Source organism: Neomonachus schauinslandi, chromosome 5, assembly GCF_002201575.2.
Source record: "Neomonachus schauinslandi chromosome 5, ASM220157v2, whole genome shotgun sequence".
NCBI lineage: Eukaryota > Metazoa > Chordata > Mammalia > Carnivora > Phocidae > Neomonachus > Neomonachus schauinslandi.
This window is the reverse complement of record NC_058407.1, coordinates 160,612,914-160,633,480: the sequence shown is the minus strand read 5'-3', so window position 1 is coordinate 160,633,480 and position 20,567 is coordinate 160,612,914. Positions and strand designations below refer to the sequence as shown.

The 20,567-nt window shown below is 52.3% G+C and overlaps 2 protein-coding genes across 3 annotated transcripts; one reads left to right on the top strand and one right to left on the bottom strand.

Annotated features, from left to right (window-relative positions):
• RUSF1 (RUS family member 1) lies at positions 1-15,087 on the top strand. 2 transcript variants are annotated; one of them, XM_021700613.2, is made up of 13 exons: positions 1-345; positions 754-868; positions 5,029-5,074; positions 6,923-6,955; positions 7,045-7,150; positions 9,175-9,276; positions 11,296-11,366; positions 11,445-11,629; positions 11,710-11,767; positions 12,121-12,191; positions 12,852-12,995; positions 13,105-13,182; positions 13,817-15,087. In XM_021700613.2, the coding sequence occupies exons 1-13, from the start codon at positions 46-48 to the stop codon at positions 14,050-14,052; spliced, it is 1,545 nt and encodes a 514-aa protein (XP_021556288.1). In that variant the 5' UTR covers positions 1-45; the 3' UTR covers positions 14,053-15,087. The 2 variants fall into 2 exon arrangements, with proteins under 2 accessions (XP_021556288.1, XP_021556289.1); XM_021700614.1 differs by having other exon boundaries at positions 13,621-13,935.
• SLC5A2 (solute carrier family 5 member 2) lies at positions 13,787-20,016 on the bottom strand. The gene is made up of 14 exons (XM_021700612.1): positions 19,872-20,016; positions 19,250-19,321; positions 19,070-19,174; positions 18,059-18,223; positions 17,644-17,749; positions 17,321-17,401; positions 16,948-17,177; positions 16,500-16,635; positions 16,146-16,253; positions 15,880-16,030; positions 15,578-15,746; positions 15,285-15,500; positions 14,356-14,485; positions 13,787-14,269 (listed from the first exon to the last, which is right to left on the bottom strand). The coding sequence occupies exons 1-14, from the start codon at positions 19,995-19,997 to the stop codon at positions 14,043-14,045; spliced, it is 2,022 nt and encodes a 673-aa protein (XP_021556287.1). The 5' UTR covers positions 19,998-20,016; the 3' UTR covers positions 13,787-14,042.
• Between the last annotated feature and the right edge of the window lie 551 nt (positions 20,017-20,567).

Here is a 20,567-nt window from a genome sequence, read left to right as displayed (position 1 = left end):
TCGGCCACGTTTCGCGTGTAGAGGTCCCGCAGGGCGAGTTCTGAGATGGCTGACGGCGGGAGCCCTGTGGCCCAGCTGTGCTCCGAGCAGTTCGGTTCCGGGGCGGCCCGGGGCTGCCTCGCCGCCGCCGACGGGAGCCTGCAGTGGGAGGCTTGGGGGTGGCGCTGCTGGGGGTTCTCTGGGCCCTTCACAGTAACACCCCGAGGACGGGACGGCGGCGCAGGGGGCACTCCCGGGGCCGCTTCACCGCCTCTCTCGGGGCTCACGGCCGTGTTCCTGCCGCAGGGCTTCCCCGATAGCGTCAGCCCGGACTACCTGCCCTACCAGCTGTGGGATTCCGTGCAGGTCAGCCTGGCCGACCGGGGTCGGGGGCAGCAGGGAGCCACGGGTGAGGGAGACAATGCGGGCCACCCGTCTGCATGTAGAGGTTGGAGACTGAGGCCCAGAGCGGGGCTGTGACATGTTTCAGGTCACACATCTATGAGAGCTGATAATAGAACTTAGACCTCCGTGCCCCTGCGCACACTCCTCACTCCTTTTTTTTTTTTTTTTTAAAGATTTTATTTATTTATTTGAGAGAGTGAGAGCATGAGAGGGGAGGGGATCAGAGGGAGAAGCAGACTCCCCACTGAGCGGGGAGCCCGATGTGGGACTCGATCCAGGGACTCCAGGATCACGACCTGAGCCGAAGGCAGTCTCTTAACCAACTGAGCCACCCAGGCACCCACTCACCCCACCCTTTTTCTTCTCCAGGCCTTTGCTTCCAGCCTCTCAGGCTCCCTGGCCACCCATGCAGTCTTGCTGGGCATAGGGGTGGGGAACGAAAAAGCTTCTGTTTCAGCTGCCACTGCCACCTGGTTGGTGAAAGGTGAGCTGGGCCCCTGGAACCTTACCTGTCGCTGCTGTCAGCCCTGCCACCCCACTGGCCTCTTTTTCCTCCTACTGCGAAGCCCAACCCCTCCTTTCCCCCATCCCAGTGTTCTGGCCTCTAGTTCAGGGCTGTGATGTGTATTTGTATGGACTCGTTCCTGATTGGATCTGGAAGGCAGCTCTCCCCAGCCCCTAAAACAGTATTTTTATTGGTTTTATTCAACAATTAATTAATCGCCCACGACCAGAATATCCTCATCCTGAGACCAGCCTTGCAGCCGCACTCAGTTCCCCATACTGTTCAGAGCCTCTAAATCATCTGGAGCTCATATCCCTAAGTTAATCATCCCCTCTCCTTTACCCCTAGGCTTTTTGTGGAGCACTGCGTTAAGAATGCGGTTATTGAATAAAACGACCGGCTGCTTGAAATGTGGGAAATTGCTCAGTTCTAGAAAAAAACAATTTTGTAGTTAGTCCTGAGTAGGAAAGAGGAGGTTCTGGGAAAGACGGAAGGCATTTTAGAACCTCTGGGATACTGGATGATGATAATAACTGTAGTAACCTTCTGTTGGATGTGTACAGCTTTTTGAAAAACCACTAATGAAAAATAGAACATATGGTTTGGTACCATGCCACCTAAAGAGTGAGGTAGAGAAGAAAAGGGAAACTGCCACGGATTCCACATCAGGAGGGCCTGTGGCTCTCTCCATTGTCCTTTGTCTTTCATTACTGGTTCCCTGTGGGATCTTAAATCAGACCCAAGGGAAGGCTCTTTCTGCCCCTAGCATGAGCCTGGCCACATCTCTGGTGAGTGTCCATGGATCTTTCGGAGGATCTGGAGGCTCCTGCTTAACATCCTTATTAAGACTGAGCAAACTGGCCAAACGTGAGTCACCTCTTGAAAGAAGCCTTTCTCTGTGGCTTCTTGTCCTAGCTATCTCTTCTCTTAATAATAATAGTTCACACAAACAGTGTTTATTATTTGCCAGTCTTTAAATATGCTGACTTCACAGTAGCTCTGAGATAGGTATTGTCATTACGCCCATTTTACAGATAAGAAAACTGAGGCACAAAAAAGTAACTTGGCCAGGGTCACAGCCAGTAAATTGTAGGGCATGGATTTGAACCCAGGAGGTTTAGTTCCGGATTCATTTTCATACCACCAAACTGCTTGATTTGGACCTTTTCTGTTGCTCTTCTGTTGGCTGAGTGTTTGGAATGCAGCAGGAACATGAATCAGTAATTGATGTTTTCATGTCATTTCTAAGCACCCTAGTCTTAACCACCAACATGCTGCCCATATATGTGTTTAAGGTATTAAGAAAAAATAAGACCATTTTAAGGGAGGGAAAAAAATACCCACTTTTTAAAGCCTATTGTTGATATTAAAGGAAGCCTTAACTAGAAAAGAGTTTCCAAACTCATTTCCATCAAACCTGGGAAATTTGTATGTGGAGCTTTATATAAGAAACTCCCTTGGGGGGAAAAAAAAAAACTCTTTTGGAATTTTTTTTAAGTCATTTTTGGTTACAGATCTCTTAGTGGAACGTGGTGTTAATTGTCATGACTAACAATAGTAATACTACTAGCAGCTAATATTTTGACAGCCTATACTATATGCCAGGAATTTTGTACACTTACATGTAATATGTAATTTAATCTCTACAGCAGCCATATCAGGTAGATACCATTATTAGTCCCTTTTTCAGAGAGGTTTCATAACTTGCCTGAGTTAACGTAGGGCCAGGATTTGGACCCAGACGGACTGACTCCTGTGTCTCACTCTTAACTGCCACATTCTTGCCAGTGGGATTTAGAGTGGAGCCTAGTACAATTTGTGGACAGCTGATCCCTTACAACTGCTCAGAAGTTTCTAGATCGTATAGCTCAGCTAACCGTAAGTGAGGCAAAGAAGAGCAAACGGGAATTAAGATTCCTATCTAGTGGACAGTGTTGACTTTCAGATACAGGGAGGGTGTGTGTCATTCTCGCATCCTAGTGCCAACTTCCAGATTCTGACAAGGGCCCTGCAGACTGCCGATGAAACATAGAGTAGGTCCCCTTTCTACCCAGTGGCCCTCGTATGCAGGACATACACCCTATTGGATGCGTGTGCAGTCAGAGGGAAGAAAAATAGAGTCTGGCCCAGTGAGCTGTCAACAAGTAAAAGTAACCTTGGCATGTTCAGTGTCACTAAGTTGAGCCAATACAAGAATCTTAAGTGGAACAATAAAATTTTTGTGGAGAATAAAATATAGTTGAAAGAAAGAGGGTAAAGTGGGTGATAGAGGAAGCCTATAAAGCCACCTGGTGGGTATTACTACTTCCAGGGATATACAGGGGACAGAAATAGAGAAGTGGAGCAGGCCCAGTAAGAAATGTACATATGCCTCATCTGAAGTAGCCACCGCTCAGCCCCAGCCAGTTGTGGTGGTAAGGGAAGATAGGTTCAGGGTTGCCATGTCTTCAGGTTCTTCCAGAAAAGCTGGAAATCCAGATTTTCTCATAAAATGTCCCATTTTTGTTGATCTAGCTTCTCTGAGCTTTAGTTACTTCATCTATGAAAGGGAGGATCTCTCAGAAGTTCATAGGATTGTGGTGAAGGTTGAAAGGAGGAGGGATTTCAGGTGACCACCAGCCTGTTTACTGGTGTTCCTCAGGCCCCGAGTTTCATAAAGATGTCTAGGTAGAAGGCCTCACTGCCCAAGGATGGAGGTTGGGGCGAGGGGTGAGTACCGCTCTTTCCAGTGGAGAATGGGGAAGGCCAGCCTGTCACCACCTTTTTATATTGTAGGATACTCCCAACCCTCCCCAAAACCTAGTTTCCCTTCTTGCATTCCCTTAAGGGTCCATACCCTCGAGTTCAAACAAGTCAGGAGTCTTCTGCCTACTGTATCTTTGCTTTCCAGTGTCCACTGTATGAGGCCTTCCCAGTTGTTTGGTTCTAAAACAGTCCTTTGTGATCCCCCTGCTGAACTTAATGAATGCTACTCTCAATATAAGGGGTTTATATCAGGGGGTGGAAAACCTTCTGTAAAGGACCAAGTGGTAAATATTTTACACTTTGCAGGCTGTATAGTTTCAGTCACAGCAACTGATTCTGCCGTTGTGTCACAAAAACAGCCAAAGACAGTCTGTAAATGAATGGGCACAGCTATGTTCCAATAAAACTTTATTTATAAAACAGGGAGCAGAAGACTGTAGACCACAGTTAACTGATCCTTGGTCTAAATCAGTGTTTTTCATACCGATTGCTGTTTGCTTTTATGCTGTGTTTTGAGTCTGGAACCATGACCTTCTGGGTCACGGTATCCCCTTACCTCTTATAATGCCTGGCACAGAGTTAAGTAGCCAGTAAGCATTTGTTGTGCAAATGAAGGTCTAGCTGATTCTGGAAACTTCTCTGACTCTGTCTAGCCTGAGGAAGCCTCTCCCTCTGCCCCACACCCCCAGCTGTCGTCATCAAACTGTAATTCAAATCCTTTTTTTTTTTAATTGATACTCTAATGACCACCCGTGAACCCATGGCCCAACCTAAGAGCTAGAATATCAACAATAACCTCTGAACTTTCCACACAGGATTTCCTGCTTTTCCTTTTTTTTTTTAATAGTTTTTCCATATATATATATATATATATATGCATATGTATATATATAAACACTGTATTATTTCGTTTTAGAGCCTTATGAAAAGTGTATTTTGCTGTATGTAGTCTTCATGGCTTACTTTTTCATGCAATATTATAATACTAGGATTCACCCATTTTGATATGAGTAGTTGTGCATTAGATTTTTGCTGCTGTCTAATATGCCACTGAGTGAATATACCAGAATCTATCTATGCATTCTCCTGCTGATGAGCATTTGCATTATTCCCAGTCTTTGGCTGTTTATGAACAATGCTGCAAAGGGTATTTCTGGTCCATGTCTCTTGGTGTGCATGGGCACATAGTTTTCTTGGGTACATACTGAGGAACTGCTAAGTCTAGACACTTCTGACCCCATCATACAGCTCTGTCTATCCAATATTTATTTTGCCAAACTGAGTTCCTAAGAGCAGTGATGCAAGGTGAATCGGCCATTTCAGTGCCAGGGTCTGCAAGGCCCAACAGCCCCCAAGGCTCTTCCTTGTTCCTTACCAGTGCCTCTCTCCCCCAGATTCAACTGGCATGCTGGGCCGCATCATCTTTGCCTGGTGGAAGGGGTGAGTTTGTCTTCCTGGTCTGGCCACTCTCCCCAGACGGGGGTCACGTGTCTCATCCCTGGCTGTATTTTCAGCAGCTCCTCTCTCCTACCAGTCTCCAAGTGAGGGGAGACTTAGCAATTATTTCATCAGAGCTAAGGTACTTACTTAGTAAGTACCCAGTCCAGGTGGCTCGCCCTAGCAATGAAGCCACAGAGCCTTTGTTATGATCACGCCTGCCTTCAAGAGCACTGATTTGCCATTCTGCTGCCCATCGTGGAAAAATACAGCCACAAGGCTCTAAGTGTCCTCTGTTTGCTTGTTGAAAGAGAAGCCTGAACGGGACAATGCTGAATTCAAAAGGAGTGATTTTACTCCAAAAGCTACTTTGGTGGCTCAGATACTTGATTGGACTTTGCCGAGCCTAGTGGGGAGTAGACCTGGGCAGGTCATCGGGATCGCTGTCCCACATGGAATCAGCGTTACCATTTATCTAGAAGGAATTAAGGATCTTTTTTTTTTTTAAGATTTTATTTATTTATTTGACAGACAGAGACACACGGAGAGAGGGAACACAAGCAGGGGGAGTGGGAGAGGGAGAAGCAGGCTTCCCGCGGAGCAGGGAGCCCGATGTGGGGCTCGATCCCAGGACCCTGGGACCATGACCTGAGCTGAAGGCAGACGCTTAACGACTGAGCCACCCAGGCGCCCCAGGAATTAAGGATCTTGTGCTGCCTTCTTCCTCCTCATGTCAGTAATGGGCAACCTCAGGAGTGATTTAGTATCTGCAATTAATTGTAGGCAGACACTACCTACAATGTGTTCAGTGAGATGGTTTATGCAAAGTGCATAGCATATTGTGGCACATAATAAGTATAATATTAACACTTATTATTAACACTAATAAGTGTTAGCTGCTGCTAACAGCTCTGTGCCTCACAAGCTCTCTACATATCCTCTCTCATCTTCAGAGCAACTTTGTAGAGAAGGATTAAATGTGTACATTTTAGCAGACCTAAAAGGGGAGGTCACTTACCCAAGTTGCACAGCTTATAACTATTAGTATCAGGCTGCTTTATTGGGCAGAGCCCTAGACCAAGCCCACGTGTTCTGCTCCTGTCTTTGCCATTTATTCCCGCAGAAGTTTCTAATGTGTGTCCCATACCCCACCTAGGAATGCTCCTTTTCCCTCCAGGAGATTTTAAAGTAAGGGACAGGGCTAATGCTGCAGATTCTGAGCTGCTCTGGGGCTACAACACCCTCTGTTGGAGAAGAGGTCCCCAGGAGTTTGTGCATGGGCCAGGGAGTCCCTCTGCCTGACAGAAGAGGCATCTATCCTCTTGGTGATAGAAATATCCTAGGCCTAGATGTCAGAGCCTGCCTCTCTCTTGATCTTTTTTTTTTTTTTCCTTGGCCCCAGCTTTCCATGTGATCTGAGGGAAGTCATGTCCCCTCTCTGGGCTACTTATCTGTAACCTCTGGGGGGTTAAACTAAATGTAGTTGTTTACCAGTCCAAAATATGTGGACTTCTTGCTGGGTACCCTCGATCAAGTGGGAGGAAGGGGTGGGGAGCTGTCAGAGGGACCCAGGGATGGCTTCTCCCAGAGGAGGGCCAGAGGGTGGGGAGCAACCACAAGACAATCACTTCTTTTCCCTGATGCATCATGGGTTAGTGAAGGGCAAACACTAAGTAACCACTGAAGGTCCTCCCAGCTAATGGTGTTTCAGGCAGCAGTGACAGGGTGTTGGGACAGATGTCTGCCTGGGGTATGGATTTTGCTGAGTCCTTCAGACCTTACCTCAGCCTGCCCACAGGATGTGTTTTCTCCTTAAATTCAAATTGCAAACCAACGTCTCCTCCCCAACAGGAGTAAACTGGACTGCAATGCCAAGCAGTGGAGGTAAGGAGGGGCTGAGACAGAGGGGAGGGAAGTCTTCTATTATGAAGGTCTCTTACCTCTGATCTCTAACCTCTGATCCCTCCCCCCAGGCTTTTTGCTGATATCCTCAACGATGTAGCCATGTTCCTCGAGATTATGGCTCCCATATATCCAGTCTTTTTCACCATGACCGTCTGTACCAGCAACCTGGCGAAGGTATCCACCTCTGGGGCACCCCTATACCTGCCTTGGTGGTGCTGTGTGTGGGCTTACCTGGGGCCCACAGGTGAGACCAGCCTGGGCCCTGTGTTCAAAGCACTTGCAGAAAAGTGAAGAAGTTCAGATTTTTTCTACTCGAACTCAACCATATTTTCTGATTCTCCTCCAGCCAAATAGTGCCTCACGTAGTCTAAGACAGTGTCTGAAACCACAAGATTGGTGAGGAGCTCTGAGCTGAAAGATAGAAGAGGTGCTCCAATGTCAACATCTTGGAACCAGCTCCCTGGCTAGCTTTCATTCTTTCAGGAAAATATTTATTGAGTGCCTACTGCATGTTTGGCATAAAATATAGGCCCTCCCATTTTTTTCTTTGAAGAAAGCTGCACATAATTAAACAAATGTTTATAACATTGTAGCTACAGGTATTGCAGATGAGAAGTGTAGGGGGCTATAAGAGGTTTGAGCAGGGATTCTGGCCTAGTCAAGGGATGGGCCCCTTCCCTAGGCCTGGGTCCTGAAGAATTGAGTTTAAGGTGAAGGGTGGATGTTTTTGAGTAGAAAGAACAGTGTGGGTCAAGGTCCAGGGGCAAGACAGCATGAAGTGGTTGTGAGGTTGGAGGGTCACATGGGGTGAATGTGGGCTCTTCCTCTCTGCCGGGCTGTTCACCCTCACAGTTCCTTCAGGTTGGCCGCATCCAGGTGAGGAAACTGAGGCATAGCAAAGTTCAGCAAAGAGCTTAGCCTGTCTTCACCACAGGGTTAAGTACCTGGCACAGAGCAAGTGACTCAAGAAGACATAAGATCCATCTCAAAAGCCCATCTATCTGTTCAAAATCACTTCAGAGCAGTGTCTGTACCAGCAACCTGGCCAAGGTATCCACCTCTGGGGCATTATACTTTGCCTTTGGGGCCTCAGTCTCTTCATCTGTCAAATAAAGGAGTAGGATAGGGCCATGGACTTTCCCTGACCACCTCCCACCCTCTCTAGAGTTCTAGTCTCAGTGACTAGTACCTCCGTATCCCAGGTACACTGGTCAGAAGTCTGGCTGTCATCCCTGCCTTCTCCCCGCCCACTGTTACTTTCGTGTTACCTTCAGCTAAACCTCCATCTGGTGGTTCCTTGTTGCTGAAAAAGCATGGTTGCTTCCTAGGTAGTCTCCCTGCTTCCATTCTCACTTCTCTTCATTACTTCTCAGAGCAGCCCATAATCCTTCTAAGAATGGAAATTAAATCCGGTCACTTCCCTGCCCTCATTGCTCCTTAACAAGGTCCACATGATCTGGTCACTCCAGCCTCATTTTGTACCATATTCCTCTTAACCTTTGAACAAATTATTTCTTCTGCCTGCGTGACAACTTGTTTGTTTATTGTCTATTGATTTATACAAATATAAAGATATATCAATCTGTGTCTGGCATCTAAAAGAGATTTGATAAATATGAGATGGATGACAGTGATCAGTGACCCTCATTGATGAGTTCTACCATCCTAGATCTCAGGGATTGAGGAGGCCCAGGTGTCCTGGGAGGTCAGGGCCATCACTGTGGGTTTTGAAGTGGCCTGGAAGACTTGACTGGGCCTCCACTGGGACAGGACGAGAGTGGAGTTAGTTACAGGCAGAATGGAAGCATAAAGTTGGAAACCAGACTGGGCCTGGGAGCTTAGCAAAGGGGCAGGTACAGCCAAAGTAGAAATTGGGGGTTGGAGAAGTTGTGGGCTAAGAACAGTGTTTGGGCCTCCACCTTGGGGAAATAAATGGAGTTCCTTGGGACTAGGCCACAGGGAGGTGTGACAGGCAGGGCGTTAGTTTTCTCCAGGAATAAGAGGGGAGGTGGATCTGGTGGAAGTGTGGGGATGAGAATGAGATACCCAAGGACAGCATTCAGGGTTTTGCTGTTTGGTCACCTGATGCCTGGTTTTCTCTAACTGCTTTGAGTCATTTATTTGGCTCAGCTACAGACGTGCCTATGTTGCCACAGCACGTGGCCATTCTGACCTTTCTTCTCCCTTTCCCTACCTAGTGCATTGTGAGCGTGGCTGGCGGGGCCACGCGGGCTGCCCTGACCATGCACCAGGCCAGGAGAAACAACATGGCTGATGTGTCAGCCAAGGATAGCAGCCAGGTGAGCAGCTGGAATTGGGGTTGGGGGGAGTCGGAGCAGGGAGGCAGGCCAGACCATGATTTGGGAGTATGGAGAGACGCACCTGAGTGCTCCTGAGGGTAGGGTTGGGAGACAGACACACAGGAAGAAATGTCGTGCTCCCTGCTCCGACTCACAGAGGTAGTCAGGTTGAGGGCATGAGTTCTAGGGGCAGAAGTCCAAGCTGATCATCTCAGCCCCTTCCCACTGCTTGTGTGGCCAAAAGTGGGCCCTTGCCCTGGCCTTCGCCCTCTCTGGGCCATAGCCCCAACCTGGGAGGTGGATGTCTGACCAAGTGAGGCCCCATATGTTAAAGCACTTGGCAAGTCAAAAAGTGCTCAGCGTGTGAGGTAGCTGGGGTCATTGGCCAGAGGTCTCCACTTGACAGTTTCGTAGGCCTTTTTGACCCAGCCCCTCACCTGACCAGGGCATCCTGGAGGAAAGGTGGGGACCCCGAAGGCTAAACTCGACAGGTATTGGATCCTGCCAGGCTCCTGTGCTAGGTACTTATGTGTATTGTGGTGTTTAACTCTCACACAAGCCCCAGGAGGGTTATTATTACTATTATCCCTATTTTACAGAAGAGGAAAATGAGGCCCAGGTTAGTCAGAAGTGTGACATAGTTTGGACACTGAAGCAATTTAGAAACTTCTGTTCTGTCCAGTCCTACACTCTATCCTTCTCTTAAGTTGTTCTGCTCAGTTTCTAAATAGAAATTTTCTTAAATTTAAAATTAACTCCTTTCAACAATATTAACAGAAGCTAAAAAACATATATATATATATATATTAACACCAGCTAATATTTATTAAGCACTAACCATGTGCCAAGTATTTCATTTATATGAACTCATTAAATCCTTACAGTGGTCTTATACAGGAGGGACTCATTGTTGCCATTCTACAGATGAGGAAATAAGTCATAGCCTCAGTCCCCCTGAGTACCTTTGGACACATCCCTTCTCTCAGGAAATGGTTGGATTAATTCTTCCCCATTATGTCTTCCGTAGGTTATTAGGAAGGAAGAAATGAGTACAACCCAGGACTTGTGCTTTAGGATCTCCCAGCTCCATGCCTGCTGCCTCTCACCTCCTCTCTTTCTAACCCCCAGCCCTCCCCATACCCCCAGGCTGTGTTTTCCAAGCCCCAGGGCTCCCTCAGTCTGCAGAAACAGGGACACATCACAGGGGCAATGCAGGACATATGCTCAGTCCTGCGGCAGGCCCCTGCTTTCTACTGATGTTGCTTTATTGCCACTTGATGGGGCTGCCGGAAATGACTCTTCCCACCTGAGGGAGAGGAGGTCCTTCTGCTCCTGCACAACCAAGACCTCTAATCTCCTATTTACCACCTATTTACACCCATTGCTCTTATTTCCACAGCCCACCCCCTTGCCAGGACAGCTGGGTAGGAAGAGCTCTCCCAGCCTCAAGCCCGCTTTGTGCCAGGACCAGCTCTCCCTCGGACCCCAGTAGTCAGGGGCACCAATCCAGACTCTTCCTCCCTCATGATGAGTTGGGGACAGGTGGCCTGGTGTCTGGCCAGTCAGGCCATCTCAGGCCATCAGAGGGTTCTGATAACATTGATTCTCAAGGGAAGAGGTTTGGATCTTGTGCCTTTCTTCCTGAGTGGCTCCTTGAACCCTTTGCAAATGTGTCTGCCAGTTTTTGTATACCAAGGGGCTGAGGGGGATCAGTCTTTTTAAACCACCAAATATAAGAACTTCCCCATTCCGAGGACATTCGCTTGCCTGAGTATAGGGCTGCTTAGAGGACTCTTGCAAAACAAAGACATGTTCCAAGGGCATTGTATCTACCTAGACAGAAGCAACTGGTATCTTAAATGATAGCTCACTCGTTAAAAACTTACTAGGCATCCTCATCAGTGTAGGGAGCCCTGGGAGGGACTGGGGCAGGGAGGAATGTGGTGAAAGGCACTCAAGGATATTCAGCCTGGCCTGGAAGGAAGCTCTCCAACTCCCAGCCCTTCTGCCATTTTCTAGGAGACACTGGTAAACCTGGCAGGGCTCCTGGTCAGCCTCTTGATGCTTCCCCTGGTGTCAGCTTGCCCTAGGTAAGACAGGATCAAGGGCAGGGAGGAGGTGCCCCGCCGGGCCTCTGCCCCTGTTGACCACCCCACTCTCCCACCCAGCTTCAGCCTTGGTTGTTTCTTCTTCCTCACCGCCCTTCACATCTACGCCAACTACCGGGCAGTCCGAGCCCTTGTCCTAGAGACCTTGAATGAAGGCCGGCTCCGGCTGGTCCTGAAGCACTTCCTTCAGAGGGGAGAGGTACTTGGCCCCACCTCAGCTAATCAGATGGAGCCACTGTGGACAGGTGACCCAACCCCTTGGTCTCAAGTACTGTGTCTCCCAGTCTCTTCCCCGTCTGGGCATCCTGACTCCAGCTTCCCACAGGTTTTTGGCCGTCTCTGTCTCTATCCCTGGGGGTCCCCCTACACCGCTTGATCTCCAGGTAAGTGGCCCAGTGTCTCCTACCCACCTCTGCTGCCACCCCCCCCCCATACATGCTCTTTATTCCGATTACACATGGGCCTCACCTCTCTATTCTAGGTTCTTTATTGCCACGGACCAGACTTGGGGTCAGCATGGGTGCTTGAGGGCAGCAGGGGTGTGACGCAGAGGAGATATAAGGGATACATTTGTTAGATGCAGGAAGAAAAGAAGGATGGATGTGGCATGCATGGGTAATGGCTGAGAGATGAGAAGGGGCTGAAGGACAGATGAAGTAAGGACAGTTCAGCTGAGCGAATGGTTACTCCTGCTTTTGCTTTCTCCTCCCCCACTCCACTCTCTTCTTTCCTTCAGTGTCTTTGAGCTGCAACAGCTGGTTGAGGGACACCAACAACCCTACCTCCTTCGCTGGGACCAGTCGCAAAGTAAGTGTGCTGTGCTCTTCCAGCCTTAGATTCACCCTTCTGGGGCCAACTTCTCATTCCACCAGCTCCAAGGCCTCAAGCCCTGGGCAATTTAGAGGCTGCCTGGTGTCCTGAAGGGAGCTCTAGACTAAGACCTGGTGCATTCAAATTATAGCTGCATGCCCCAATGAAATTCACATTGTCCCTGTGTAAAATGAGGCTGACAATACCTGCCTTATTGTCTGTGTGTTTTTATAAGAATCAGAGAAGGCGATTATGTAAAGCAATTTATGTATTGCAGCGTACTCAAATAAGATTATGACCTTTGGTTACCCCGGGAGAACTTTTCTCTCCCATCCAGAGTCACCTGTTAAGGAAACGAGTACTAGAGTTTACCGGTCTGCTGGTTGTGTGCTAAAAGGTGCTTATTCTTACTAGACATGCAAAGTAAACCCACCTCAGTGGGCTCCTATAAAGTTGTATTTGGAAATTGGGCATTTCAGTTTGGCCAGAACATTGGGACAATAGGAGATGAAGATGGAAGGGAAGTGGTGAAAGATAGCCTCCATCCATGCCAGGCTAAGGCCTCAGGGCAGACAGGGATGAAGCAGGATGGTAGGTTTGAGGGTGTTTAGGGAGGTGGCCCTTCCCTAGTACCAGTCTGTCTCTGGGTTTCTCCAGACCAGGTGCAAGTCGTTTTGAGCCAGATGGCAGGCCCTGAAACCATCCTAAGGGCTGCCATACACGGACTGGTGCTTGAAGCCCTGCAGGGAGATGGGCCCCTCCCAAGAGAACTGGAGGAACTGAGGAACCTAGTACAGGCAGGTAAGCACCTCACAGTCTAGACTGCTGATGGCTCGAAGAGGGGTAGAGAGAAGAAGGACTGTGTTCCACTTGGGGACCTGACAGCTTCTGGTTCTGCACCTACCTCCAGGCCCTGAGAAAGAGAGCTGGGTCATCGTCAGGGAGACACACCGAGTGTTGGACACGCTATTCCCAAAGTTCTTGAAAGGTAACATCCTTAAGCTCCACGGCTCTTTGGCCTCTGGGGCCTTTTCCCCAGAGACCCTGCCTAGTCTGTTTCCCTGTCTGCAGTATGGGGAGGGTAGGGATACTGTCAGTATTGACAATCTGTATAATCCCAGTTGGCATTGAAGAACTGGGGGCGGGGAGGGGGGTGGGCTGCTCACAAATGACTAATGATGATCTTTCATTTAGCACCTAGTCCATTCCGGCTCTTTTCCATGTGCTAACTCAGTGAATTCTCGCTACAGCCAGATGAGGTTTCAGCCTCATTTTGTGCCAGAAACGACCCAGCAGAGGCAAGAGGAGGCTGGGCAGTACACAGAGCATGCACCTGGCCCGTGCTGCTCCTTACCACTCCCCCCAGACTCCCTAGAGCCTTCCTCCCAGCAGTCCCAGCGGCACCCTTATTATGACCTCTCCCCAGGACTGCAGGATGCAGGCTGGAAGACTGAGAAGCACCAGCTAGAGGTGGACGAGTGGAGGGCCACATGGCTTCTCTCTCCGGAAAAGAAGATCTTGTGAGCAGCCCAGATAGAGGCCCAGGTCCCAGGATAGGAGCCTGGAGCAGGCACACTTTGGCCACAGCAGGATGTGGGAACAGTGGCTTTATTTTCGTTTAGGGGAATTGCTGTGGCAGTTTGGCCAAGGCCTCATGGGCTATAACCGCCAGTCGGATGGACAGGGGCCCCAGACAGAGACAAGGTGGAGAGAAGGGGAACCAGGGCCTACCCCCCCACTCCTGCTCCTGCCGTTCTCCCTTCTCACCACTGCAGGCTCCTCACGCCCATTCATTGTGAGGCTGAGCCCTGTCCTGGCTGTGGCTCATGGTGTCCAACAGGGTTCGCCTCAGGCATAAAAGCCCCAGAGGAACGTGGCCACAGCCATCATTAGCAGGGCATTGAAGTTGACCACACGGGCCCAGCTCGAGTCCTCGCTGATGTCCTCCAGCCGCCTGGCTGCGGCAGCCACCTCCTCCTGGGTAGGGGCAGCGGGGCTACCGGCCCCAGCCCCGCTCATTCCACAGAACCAGAGCAGGCACCTGCGGACCAGGCCTGGAGCTGGGGACTGGGGCTCTAGGAAAAATTGACACTGTACAGTTAGTTTCAGGGGACCTTGGCTCCCCTAGTCCCTAGCTGCACCTCCCGAAGTAGCGCCTTACCCTCCATGTCCACTGCACGCTCCGGACACCCATTCTGGATGGGGGGGGAGGCGGGACCTTCCGGCTCATCAGCATCCAGGTCCTCTCGCTCCTCCTTGCTGTGCCGCAGACTGAAAACCAGGCGGTGGAGCTGGGGAAGGGGGCAGGGACCAAGTGAGAGTGCTGCTCCCCCACCCGGGACCCTCAAGTCTCTTGTCCTCCCGGTACTCTCTCAGCTCCCTCTGTCCGCCCTGTACACACAGTTCAGACTCCGTTCACTCAAACCCGACCTTCCATGGCTGCCCTTTGCCCTCTTCAACTGTGTCTTTAAAGCTCTTGGCCCCGGTCAGCCCTGCTTCATTACCCCAAGTCCCTGTCTACACTCAAATTATAGTCCTTTAGACGCCAGTCTTCTAGTCCTGCTAACAGTGTTCCTTCCTGTGGATATTTGTTCACAGAGTTTCCTCCTGCTCCCTTTCCCCGCTCCTCCACCCGTGCAGCCCCGCCCATCCTGCCCAGCTCCTCTGTCCTGGCCCCAATCCGCCCTGCTCTGGGGCCCCTCCCCTGCAGCAGTACAAGACCAAACCCTTCTGTGGGCCTTCAGGATAGTACTCTGTCCCTCTCAGCCACCAATCAGATCTGTGGTCTGAGTCCCAGGGGCCATTCCAAGGACTTTGGGGGGCTTTCATCACCTCCCCCACAGTCTTCAAGCCACCTCCCCGCCCCCCCCCGAATACCTCAAATAAATGTCATTTAAATAAAACATTGTGCTTGCTTTGCGAATGCAGCTTCCACCTGGATTGCCAGTCTACCCTCATGAACCCCCAGCACAGAAATCCAGGTCCTCCGCACCGGGCATTCCTGGAAGTGGATTGGCAGGCTAGGGGGAGAGAGGGCTGCACAGACTCACGTCGTGCACATTTGGCGCCCATGCCGAGGCCGCCACTTACGTGCTTGCGTGGGATGGGTGCTGTGCACAGTGAGACGACGAGGGTGAGGAGGCCGGAGCAGATGAAGAGCACGATGGCGAAGTAGAGGTAGTGCATGCCGCAGAGGAGTGCTGGGCACGCCGAGGGTTGCACGCAGCTGCCCGAGCCAAAGGAGAACTCAGGAATAAGTCGTGCCAGACCCATAAGCAGGCCCCCAATCAGTCCCCAGAAGGCACCCTGCCAGGGGAGAGAGTGTCAGCGTCTTCGGGATGTCCAGGTTCTGCCCCAAGCTCACCACCCACACACAGACTCACCTTCTCGTTGACGCGGGGCACGAAGAGCGCCAGCACGAAGATGGCAGACACAGGTGGCGCCAGGTAGCTGGAGACGGCCTGCATGTAGTCGAAGAGCTGCCCGCCCTGCGCTGCCTGCACCACGGGCAGCCAGGCCACGGAGACCGCCACGATGAACACCACCCAGAGCCTGCAGCGGGTGACCATCCGGAGATTTCACCCAGGACTCCCCGTCTGCCCCTAATCCTACGAGTGTTCCCTGCCCCCCCCACCCCCCGGGGCTGATTGGTGGGGCAGGGCGTGGGGGGAAACCCAGGCCGCACCGTCCTACTATCAGCAGCTCGCGGTCGCCTGCGCGGGGCCGCAGGCGCGTGTAGATGTCCATGGTGAAAAGCGTGCTGCTGCTGTTAAAGATGGAAGCCAGCGAGGACATGAGCGCGGCCAGCATGACGGCCAGCATGAGTCCGCGCAGACCTGCAGGCCGATGCGAGCTGTGAGTCCCGGGCCCCCAGCGTATCCCCAGGAGGGTGCGGACTTGGTGAGGGGTGACTCCTCCCAGGGGCAGTCTCCGCAGCCGGCCAGCCCTTACCGTTGGGCATGAGCTTCACAACAAGGCGCGGGTAGGCGATGTTGGAGCAGCCCACCTCGGTACCGCACACGCGCTTACACACCTCGGGCACCACGCACGCCACCTCGTCTGCGGGAAAGAGGCCACGACGTGGCTAGGACGGGACCTGGTCTGGGAACTCAGATCCCTGAAGCGGGGACGGGAAATCCTAGCGGAAGAGAGATGGGACCTCTGCTGGGAGGTGGGACTGGGTGACGGGATTTCCAAAGCAAAGGACAGTAACGGAAATGGGAAATAGGCACCGGTAGCCATACACAAGAAAGGGGCTGGATGGGGCACAGGACTCTTGGTGGGGGCGGGGTTTGCAGACGTTACCCGGATAAAGAATGCGGCTGATCATGCCTGGCATGACCATGAGGAACATGGGCATCAGCTTCAAGTAGCCACACAGTATGCAGCCCGCCTTGATGTGGGTCAGGCTCTTCCCGGCCAGACAGCGCTGCACGATGACCTGCGGCGGGGGCTCTTCAACTACCCGCGTCCAATCCTGGATACCTCGCCCTCTCAGGCCTTGCCTCTACTCCGCTGCTCTAATTCAGGCCTGCCTCTGGCTCAGCGGTGCTGCCAGTTCACCTTCGTTCAGACCCAGAGTCTTTGGATTCCGCCGGGTCTGGTTTAGCTCCGTCCTGGCCGGGTTCCTGACCGCTCAGACCCGGCCTTTGAGCGTCCCCATATGGGTTCCGGTGCCACCCATCTCAGCTCCTCCCACAGCGGTTCTGGTTCTGCCCCGGCCTCCCTCCCGGCCCAAGGCCTGACCCCGCACCTGGTCGCTGCACCAGTACCAGCCCGAGACGATGGTAAGACCCAGGAGCAGTGCCGGCCACGGCAGGTCCCCCGTCACAGGGTCCCGGAGCAGATGGTAGGAGTCCGGACGGGGTCGATAGCAGGAACTGGAGATGTTGCCCACCGCCGGATCCTCGGACACCGTCAGCGACGTCATTGCCCCCAAGTATTTGTCGAAAAGCCCCGAGTACCCGCCCACCTCGTGGAAGGCTGTGAAGGCAAGGCTGTCAGGGGACCCGGCAAGGCCCTCCCTAGGACCCTCGTGCTGGAGACGCGCGATGTCTCTGCTCCCAGGTTGAGAGCTCTGTGACTCGCATCCTCTGTGCCCCTCCCCCACTGGCTGAGCTCCATACCGTAACCCATGAGGATGAAGGCCCCCCCAAGAATGACGAAGGTCTGCACGGTATCTGTGTACATCAGCGCCGCCAGCCCTCCTGCAACGGGCCTGGGTCAGTGGAGACAGCCCAAACAGGATGCCACGAGTACATACGGTGTCTTTGTGCGAATTTGACAAATGGGCCCCTTCCTGGAGAGCAAATTTCAAAGAAATGGCCCATTCTCCAGGATCATGTACCCGGGCATCAGGAGTCAGGGCTTAGCAGAATGTGCTTCAGTGACACTCCCACCCAGCACATCTCTCAAGACCACTCCATCCCTAAGCCCCTGCCACAGCCACCTGTCACAGTGTAGATCATGGTGATGCCCAGAAGGGCGATGACAGAGGCATAGATGTTCCAGCCCAGAGCCTGTTGAATGAATACTGCCCCGGAGAACATGTCCACCTTGGGGGAAGGAGCGATAGCACGGGTCACGACCCAGGGACCCGGACAGGGACCCAGGTCTACCTCATGCCCAGACCACGACCCTACGTGGCCATGCTTCAAAGGTTCTCTTATTTTCCGATGGTCTGGCCTTCCCAGGTCCCACCCATTGTGGCCGCGGCCCAAAACCTTTTCCTTACAGACCCTGCTTCAGTCATGGGTCTTACAAGCTCTTTCCCCTTGGTCCGGCCCCCTCCAGGGTTTTCTAGAGACCTCCACTCCATGGTCCCTCCCTTCCAGGGCCCCGCCCCGCCCTCCATGAATGCGCACCGAAATCTTGGTGAAGATGTACAGAAAAAGCGAGAGCACTGACAGGTAGAGGCGGATACGATGGCCTCCGAAGCGCTTGCGCAGGTACTGCGGCATGGTAATGACGCCCGCGGTCAGGTACACTGGTGCGAAGACCCAGCCCAGTAACAGCACCACGAACAGCGCCTGTGGGCACAGCTGACGGCTGAGGATGACTGAGAGATCCGGCTAGGAGTGAGCCCTCGCCCCTGAAGGGTGTAAGAGACCTCTTCCTGAAAGTGCTATACCAAGGAAAGATCTCACTGGGGACCCAGAGGATGCAACTGCAGAGGATGTCCCTGGGCCCGGGATATTAAGGGACAGGGTCTTGACACCTCCTTGGGCCCTTAACTAGAGCCCTCCTAGTCCTCTCAGGCCAAGACCCCTGGCCAGTCCCTCCCAAGATGGTCCCTATCCCTTCACCCCCCAGCACATGAATCCAACCACAGACCCCTCAGCCTGACCACAGCCTCTGCCAGGAAGGGCTGCCTCCCCTCTCCTCTCCACCCAACCAAACCTTCTGTCCCTCAAGACTCAGCACAGAGACCTCCTCCTCCAGGAAGCCCTGATCTCCCCAACCCTCAAAGACAAGCCTCAGTCCCAGAGCTTTGCCTCCTTCCCACTTCTGCAAGGGACTTTAATTTGGTCCAGGGATCTTCACAGGCCACAGCTGCAGAGAGCATTAGAACAAGCACTTCACTATCTTTGAGGCTGTTCACTCCACTTCAGAGAGGAGTAAATCAAGGCCAGAGGGTAGTGGCTGGTCCAGGCTTACACAGCGAGTCAGGAGCAGGCCCTGAAAGTCGTCATCTCCAACATCCCCCTGCCTGCAAGCTGGATGTGTGACCCTCACTCGAAGCCCAACCACACCCCACCACTTGGAAAGTCCCACCTCCAGTCTTACATCCCCCCACCCCGCTTGGAGCCTCCCCAGGTGTGACAGTTCTAGGGGTTCCCACCGGGGGGGGGGTGTCAGCAAAAAGGAGGTCTCACATTCCACTCAAATCCAGCCACAGCCAAGCCGCTTGCAGCACCAGTCCCTGCCAGGCCCACAAAGTGGCCACTGCCGATGTTGCTGGCAAAGAGGGAGGCCCCGACCTAGATGGCCAGAGGGGGCAGTGAGCTAGGCTGCTTCTTTAGGCCTCCCCGCCTCCACCGCACAGCCTCTCTCACCGGCCACCACACCATGCTTCGTCCTGCCAGGAAGTAGCCGCCGACAGTGCCTCTGTTGGTTCTGCACATGGACTGAGGGACAGGAGTGGGGGAGGAGGGAGACGTGGGTTCCGAGCACATCTTTGGACCTAATTAGCCTTCTCGACACATTCTTCAGCCTTGTTTCTGGCTGAAGATTAACCAGTCCTCGGCTCTCTTGATGGTTCCCACCCAACCCCCTGCCCCAACCTCCCCTGAACCATCTAGAGCAACCCAGGCCCTAACCTAGTGCCCAGCTACCTAAGCTTGAGTGTGGCTGGATTGCCTGACTTTTCCTGGGGCCTTGGGTAAGGATGGGCTTCTGGTCAGATACCGTGTGGACAGGGGAACAGAGACCTCATTTAGAATGCTGTCCCTGATGAAAATCCACTGATCCCTTCAACTAACCCAGTCCAAAGGTGGGAAGACAAGGAATGAGTATTGGCTGGGCCTTCCGGAGGCTATCAAAAGACTCGCTTGCCCCCCAGCCCCAGGTTTCTTCCTCAAAGATCCAGGCATCCCACCCCTACTGAACATGGGGTCTCCCTGAGACTTTCCCCCCAAGCCCCAGAAGCCTGGCCCCCAGCAGCACCCAACTTCTCACCCACAAGCCGACACCAATGACCAGCAGGAAATAAGCAGCAATGACCAGGATGTCAGCAGAGTTGTTAATTAAAACCCTCTGGTTTCCCAGTCCCGGTACGGAGCCTGCCTCTGTGTGTTCCTCCATTCTGCCTAGGATCTGTCCCTCAAGGGACCAGCCCGTGGATTTCCTCAAGGGAGGGATTAATGGTTACCTCAGGGGCAGTGAGCCGACAAGTCCCATAGGTCTTGTCCCCCCTCCCCAGCTTTGTTTAGCTGAATCAGGTCTCATCAAGGCCGAAAACTCGTCCTGTGGAGCAGACACTTTCAAGTTCAGGAGCACTCCTTCCTGGGCCTTAGCCCCCACCCCTTCCCCAGTGACCTGGGCTCAAAATTACTCCTTTCACCCATGCTTACCCTTCAGCCTTGACCTAGGGAGCGTGGCTGAGCCAGCCTCCTGGTTTTGACTAATCCAGAGGGATCATTTTCAAACCCAAATCTGACAGTGTCACTCCCCTGCTCAGAAACCCTTCCTAGCTTCCCATCATACTAAAGGAAGTAGGAGCTCTTCAGCCTCATGTTCAAGGCCTGTCATCCCCTGACTCTTGCCCACCCTTCCCCTTGCTCCTCCACACCAAACCTGGGGTGATACCACATTTCCCTCCAACTCCCTTGCCCGGCCCAGCCCCTGTATTTTCACACACCCAAACTTTTGCCT